The sequence below is a fragment of the Octopus sinensis genome, linkage group LG30, assembly GCF_006345805.1.
Source record: "Octopus sinensis linkage group LG30, ASM634580v1, whole genome shotgun sequence".
Classification (NCBI taxonomy): Eukaryota; Metazoa; Mollusca; class Cephalopoda; order Octopoda; family Octopodidae; genus Octopus; species Octopus sinensis.
The window spans coordinates 6085283-6092782 of record NC_043026.1 but is presented as its reverse complement, the minus strand read 5'-3'; the positions used below and the strand labels follow the sequence as shown (position 1 = coordinate 6092782).

At 41.1% G+C, this 7500-nt stretch overlaps 1 protein-coding gene across 1 annotated transcript in view; it reads right to left on the bottom strand.

The window, feature by feature from the left end:
* LOC115226749 (WD repeat-containing protein 63-like) overlaps positions 1-7500 on the bottom strand; it is a 38603-nt gene that overhangs the window by 19953 nt on the left and 11150 nt on the right. The window contains exons 7-12 of the mRNA XM_036515369.1: positions 7337-7500; positions 4184-4342; positions 3408-3565; positions 2419-2530; positions 1418-1496; positions 691-815 (exon numbers count right to left, since the gene is read on the bottom strand). The exon at positions 7337-7500 is cut by the window's right edge and continues 4 nt beyond it. Of these exons, the coding sequence (XP_036371262.1) occupies positions 691-815; positions 1418-1496; positions 2419-2530; positions 3408-3565; positions 4184-4342; positions 7337-7500 (797 nt within the window). The remainder of the gene's footprint in view (positions 1-690; positions 816-1417; positions 1497-2418; positions 2531-3407; positions 3566-4183; positions 4343-7336) is intronic.

Sequence of the window (7500 nt, the reverse complement as noted above, 5' to 3'; positions counted from 1 at the left end):
GGATTACGTGTTGGAGGATTAAGGGATTGATGGAAAGGCGTAGGAGTGGCTGTGTGGTAAGAAGCTTGCTAACCAGCCACATGGTTCCGGGTTCAGTCCCACTGCGTGGCACCTTCAGCAAGTGTCTTCTACTATAGCCTCGGGCCGACCAATGCCTTGTGAGTGGATTTGGTAGACGGAAACTGAAAGAAGCCTGTCGTATATATATATATATATATATATATAGGTGCAGGATTGGCTGTGTGGTAATTAGCTTGCTTACCAACCACATGGTTCCGGTTTCAGTCCCACTGCGTGGCATCTTGGGCAAGTGTTTTCTACTATAGCCTTGGGCCGACCAAAGCCTTGTGAGTGGATTTGGTAGACAGAAACTGAAAGAAGCCTGTCGTATATATATATATATGTATATATATATATATATGTATATATATGTGTGTATGTATATGTTTGTGTGTCTGTGTTTGTCCCCCTAGCATTGCTTGACAACCGATGCTGGTGTGTTTACGTCCCCGTCACTTAGCGGTTCGGCAAAAAGAGACCGATAGAATAAGTACTGGGCTTACAAAAAAGAATAAGTTCCGGGGTCGATTTGCTCGACTAAAAAAGGCGGTGCTCCAGCATGGCCACAGTCAAATGACGGAAACAAGTAAAAGAGTAAAAGAGAGAGAAAAAGAGTAACCAAAGTCTGACCTGGGGGTGTATGGGGTCTGTGAAGGACCAGATCAAAATAAGTGAGGATTTCAATAAAATTCTGTATTCTTGATTGATCCGTTCATCCAAACCAATGTTCTCAGCCATTGATATTGCAATAACACCTGCGAAATAATAAAAAGATGTATTTGAAAGACCTTTGGCTGCTGTTTCTTGCAGGGTCAAATGGTCTTCCAACCATTCAGGGGTCATCATCATCATCATCATCATCATCATCGTCGTTTAATGTCCACTTTCCATGCTGGCATGGTGGTGGTAATGATGATGATAATGATGGTGATGATGATGATGATGGTGGTCATGGTGATGGTGGTTGTGGTGGTGGTGGTGGTCATGGTGATAGTGATGATGATGATGATAATGATTGTGATGGTAGTGGTGATGATCATGATGATGATGATGATGATGATAACGGTGATGATGATGATGATAGTGGTGATGGTGATGATGATGATGATGGTGGTGGTGATGGTGATGATGATGATGATGATGACGGTGATGATCATGATGATGATGACAATGACGATGATGATGATGATGGTTGTGGTGGTGGTGGTGGTGATGATGGTGATGGTGATGATGATGATGATGATGACGACGGTGATGATGATGATGACAACGATGATGATTATGGTGATGATGATGATGATGATGATGATCGGCATGATGATGATGACAAAGCTGTCTTCCAAACGGAACTTCTTACCTCGTATGGTCGGGTGCCACTGCATGTACACTCCCGCCTTCTCTTTGCTGTATTGCAAATCACAAAACGACTGATACTCCTGGAGGGGGGGGGAGAGAAAAAAAAACAAACACAACAACAAATAAACAAAGTTTAAGAAAATAAATACATTCATAAAAGAAGCAACACCGGACAGCGGCCCTCATGACCCCTGATCTTAACTGATCGTCCGGGAGCTGTGTAATATCTATGATTCAAGACAAACCACAACAACAACAGTGGAGGTGCAATGGCCCAGTGGTTAGGGCAGCGGACTCGCAGTCAGAGGATCGCGGTTTCAATTCCCAGACTGGGCGTTGTGTGTGTTTATTGAGCGAAAACACCTAAAGCTCCACGAGGCTCCAGCAGGGGGTTGTGGCGACCCCTGTTGTACTCTTTTGCCCCAACTTTCTCTCACTCTTTCTTCCTGTTTTTTGTCCCCGACTTCCTACGCAACCGCTGAGCCTGGATGCGCATTCGTCCATCCGTCGATGCTCTCGGTGTCGGGGGGGTTGACCTGCATTCTCTTCTGCAGGTCTTACGAATAGCAAAGGACCACGATTCGGACTTCTCCCAGGACGAAGACCACTTCGCTCAACACCAACAGCAACAACAACAATTATGATATCAACAACAACACCACGAGGCTCCGTCAGGGGGTGGGGTTGACCCCTGTTGTACTCTTTCGCTCCAACTTTCTCTCACTCTTTCTTCCTGTTTCTTGTCCCCCGACTTCCTACGCAGCCGCTGAGCCTGGATGCGCATTCATCCATCCGTCGATCCTCTTGGTGTCGGGGGGGTTGACCTGCTTTCTCTTCTGCGGGTCTTACGAATAGCAAAGGACCACGTTTCGTACTTCTCCCACTACAGACCATCCCGAGGCGCGATCTTGCGAGCTCTGGGACGAAGACCGCTTCGCTCAACAAACAAACAAACAACAACAACAATCTACGTAATGTGTCTTCATAAAGCTTTAGCCATACCTTTAACTGGCCGTCAACGTGACCAGCAGAAATATCTACTTCCTTCCCGAGATGGAGCCAGTCGTCATAGAACACGTCCGTTATTTCATTCTGCTGCAGAGCTTCCTGGAACCTACAACAACAACAACACCAACACCAACAATAAGGTGGGAATCACTCAGAGTTCAAATACAGATGATGGTGGTGGGGAATCTTAATTTTGTGGGTAAAGTAAAGTCAGTTACCGTCCCGAGTCATGCTGACTCACAACGGCCGATTTCCCAGTTTCATGGCGTATATATTGCCCCCTGGATAGGACGCTAGTCCTTTGCAAGGTTACTCACTTTTTGGCCAGCCGAGTGGACTGGAGCAACGTGAAATGAAGTGTTTTGCTCAAGAACACAACGCATCGCCCGGTCCAGGAATCGAAACCACAATCTTACGATCATGCGCCTTGTGGAGCCATGCGCCTCCACAATTTTGTGGGTAGGAAGACTACCCACAACCATGTGGTTTGCAGCCATGCTGGACCACCACCTTTAGTTGAGCAGATTGACCCCAGGACTTATTCTTTGTAAGCCTAGTACTTATTCTATTGGTCTCTTTCGACGAACTGCTAAGTTACAGGGACGTAAACACACCAACATCAGTTGTCAAGCGAGGGTGGGGGGACAAACACACACACGCAAGCATATACACACACACACACACATACATACACACATACACACACACACATACACACACACACACATACATACACACATATATATGAGAGGCTTCTTTCAGTTTCCGTCTACCAAATCCACTCACAAGGCTTTGGTTGCCCCAAGGCTATAGTAGAAGACACTGGCCCAAGGTGCCACGCAGTGGGATTGAACCTGGCACCATGTGGCTTTGAAGCAACCTACTTACCACACAGCACAAACACAAATAAAACGGTAAAACAGGGAGGGGGTGGGGTGTCTATTTATTTATGAGTTGTCTGTGAATTTTGCTTTGCTACTCACAGTGGGGTCACGTCTATAATGAAATCCAGCAGTTTGGGGTCCTGCTGTTCTTCCTCTTTCTCTTGTTCAGTGAATTCCCGGGGTACGTACTGCGTACAGGAAGTCCGTGGATTTCTCCACCTCGTCTGCGAGGAGGTGTTTTTTGTCGTGGGGACAGCCTGAAACAAATAAAACGAACCGAGGTATTATGCAGATGTGGCATCAAGAAGTTGCGGGATGAGTTATGTCACAGACCCTTAAACGGACCCCCTGGTAAAGAGGGCCTTCAGCTCTTTAGCTGCTCATCTCATGGCACTAGTTACACTACACCAGTGGTTCCCAAACTTTTTCAGGTTAACGACCCCTTGGCACTTGGGCCGCATTCCTAGTGCCCCCTCCTCCACCAGATCAAGATACCAGCCCCAACGCCATCACACTAACAAAGACTCTTATCAAACCCTGGGCTGATGAGGCCCTTCAGTTTTTTAGCTGCTCATATAAGAGAAGAAAACTCGGTCAATATAAAGATCCTTACCCAGGAACAAAAGAAAAAATTAACCATCCTGGGGTGGGTGTTAATAAGCGCGTGGAAAACGAATATGAACAAAAAATATGTATGCTGACGACCCTGGGGGTGGGGAGGGGACTTTCGGAAAATTCACACGATGATGATAGTGATGATAATGATGATGATGATGACGATGATAACGATGATGATGATGATGATGATGATGGTGATGGTGATGGTGATATTGATGGTGGTGATCATGATGAAGATGAAGAGGAGGATGGCTTACCTGAACAGCTCTGTCCAGTTCAATCTTTTGCAGACTATAGTCCCCTTCAACACTGTCCAGGCACCCAACATACGGGTCTTTCTCTGTACCGGGTGCTGCATCATTCAACTCACAGGGGAGCCCAAATTCTTTTCTCATCTTCTTACTGCTTATGATCACCTGATGACAAATAAAATGAAATTACACCTGTAAAAAAAACAAGGAATATAAAAGGAGAAAAGGCTCTTACCCCATTTGACCAGGCTCCCTTGGCTTTTATGAGTTTTTCCACAAGTAACCTTTCAAAGTGCCTCCCCCTATTGGGAGTTTTAGACTTGCTATATTTCTTTTGTAATCATATGTTAACATGGACCCTTCTTTTTCGCAAAACCCTTTGTTTTTATCATCCTGTGTTTGTCCTTCCATGTATTTTTTGTCAAATAACAAACAAAAATTGTGTTTAATCATTTTCATTAATAAATAGAGGTCCTAATATCAAAAAAATTTGTACTGCACTGTAGAAAATAATTATCAAAATATATATGCAAAAAAAAATTAATATAAAATATACTATTTCAGGTACAAACAAACATCTTATAGAGTTTTAGCATTATTAATATATATGTATTTTCATTACAAACAACATGGACCAAATTTCTTCTTAAGAAAAAATATATATTCATATAAATTAAACATTATATCATGAATAGCGTTTGCGAAACCGGTTGATACATTAAAAATTATATTATAACCATGTAAGTGTGCGTATTTTCCGTTTTTTATTTTCTTATATGCATTACAATCCACCACGTGGGGACAACCGAAATTCCTCTTTTCTGTTACTACTATATATATATATATATATATATATATATATTATATATATATATATATCTTTTCACAACTGCTGATATTATTCACAAACCAATCCTCATTGGATGGAGGCAGATAATCAACAAGGCAGGGGCCAAGGTGATGGTGTGGTATGGGATCTGGCACAAATAGAACCATTTTATTTTGAGGGCTCTGTGACAGGTGATTCGTATCTGGACATGCTTGGCAACAAGATGATACCTCACGTGCTTTCCCTTAGAAAAGAGTAAAAGAGTAGGCTTCATCCCTCCTGTTCTCAGGGGCCGATACAGCTTGGCACCAGTGATGTCACAACTTATTTCTACTGCTGACTGGACTGGAGCGACAAGAGATAAAGGGTCTTGCTGGTTTCAACAGGATGGGGCCCCACCTGTCCCATTATGCATTACAGGTTTGTGATTTTTTTTTAAATGAACATTTTCCGGGAAGATGGCTCAGGCGTCGTGGGCCAACTGAATGGGCACCACAGTCCCCAGATTTAATATCCATGGACTTTTTTCTTCTGGGGCTACATTAAATCCCTTGTGCATTCTGAAAAGATTCGTGACCAAGGACATCTTCTTCAAAGAATTGTTAAAGCGTGTGCACAAGTCCAACGGCAATGAAGAGCAATTCAAGAGGGTTCATTGCAATTTCAAATTCCGTATGAACACTTGTTTAAAGCTACATGGCCACCACTTCGAACATTTGTTATGGATTGCCTACTTCATTGCTAATAAAGCATATTGATATCTCCCATGGTGCGTAACTTTGTAGCCACCCTGTATGTATATATATATATATATATATATATATATTTAAAAAAGATGTGGAACACGAGTTGTGATATATAAAAAAAGGAAATGAAGAAAATGCTGACAAAATAATTTAAGTAATTTAAGTAATTTAATTAGGTGAAAGTTCTTTTTATCGGTTGCGCATTTGTTATGCTTATCAAAAGATAGATTTTTTCCTCTTATCTGATAAGAGGAAAAAATCTATCGTTTGATAAGCATAACAAATGCGCAACCGGTAAAAAGAACTTTCACCTAATTAAATTACTTAAATTACTTAAATTATTTTGTCAGCATTTTCTTCATTTCCTTTTTTATATATATATATATATATATATATATATATACATACATATATACATACACATACACACACACATATATATATACATATACATATATACATATATATATATACACGCACACACACACATATATAAACATACACATATATGTGTGTGTGTATGTATGTATATATATATATATTTCTTTATTACCCACAAGGGGCTAAACACAGAGGGGACAAACAAGGACAGACAAACGGATTAAGTCGATTATATCGACCCCAGTGCGTAACTAGTACTTTATTTATCGACCCCGAAAGGATGAAAGGCAAAGTCGACCTCAGTGGAATTTGAACTCAGAACGTAATGGCAGACGAAATACGGCTACGCATTTCGCCCGGCGTGCTAATGTTTCTGCCAGCTCGCCACCTCATGTATATATATGTATGTATATATATACACACACACATACATATGCTGCAGGCTTCCACGCAGTTTCTCTCTACCAAATATACTCACGAGATATTGGTCAGCCGAGAATACACCTGGCCAGGTATCACACAGTGGGACTGAACTTGAAACAGTGAGGTTACAAAACAAGCTTCTTAACCATACAATGGACACAGTGGATCTTTTCTAAAAGATGGACAGATTTTTCTAGTTAACTAAATAATTTGAAACTTCGTATACTGGTAGAATGTGTCAAAAGAAAACATTAATTTCAATTAGTTTTTTGGAGAAAAATGTATTTTCTAACTTTTACGTAGTTTAATTCTTTGAATTTTAACCAATCGTATTCTCTGTTTTGAGCTGAATTCATTTCTGCCGTGTTATTCATCCTTATCAGTCTTCTGTTTTCTGTCTTCAAAGGCTTGTTTATTTCAATGTCATCCCTGACACAACAATAACACACACACACACACACACACACGCACACACATACACAACAAAAACAGAGAATACGATTGGTTAAAATTCAAAGAATTAAACTACGTAAAAGTTAGAAAATACATTTTTCTCCAAAAAACTAATTGAAATTAATGTTTTCTTTTGACACATTCTATCAGTATACGAAGTTTCAAATTATTTAGTTAAGTAGGAAATTCTATCCATCTTTTAGAAAAGATCCGACACAGCTTTTCCCCAAGACCAAACTGATAAAAAAGAAAAGCCCCAACCCCCAAGAAACCCTCTCATCTTGGCAAGATCTGGAAGTAATCAAGGACTAGAAGAATAACACTTACAAAGGAGGGAATCACGTCTGGATTTTCACTCTTAATTTCATATTCACTTCCCAATGAAATCCATTTCCTCACTCTCGGTTCTGCAATAGGCACGTACATCTTTGATAAATTTTGAGTGACATCGGATGATTCCGCCAAGGACACCTCAGCATTTGTCTCTTTTG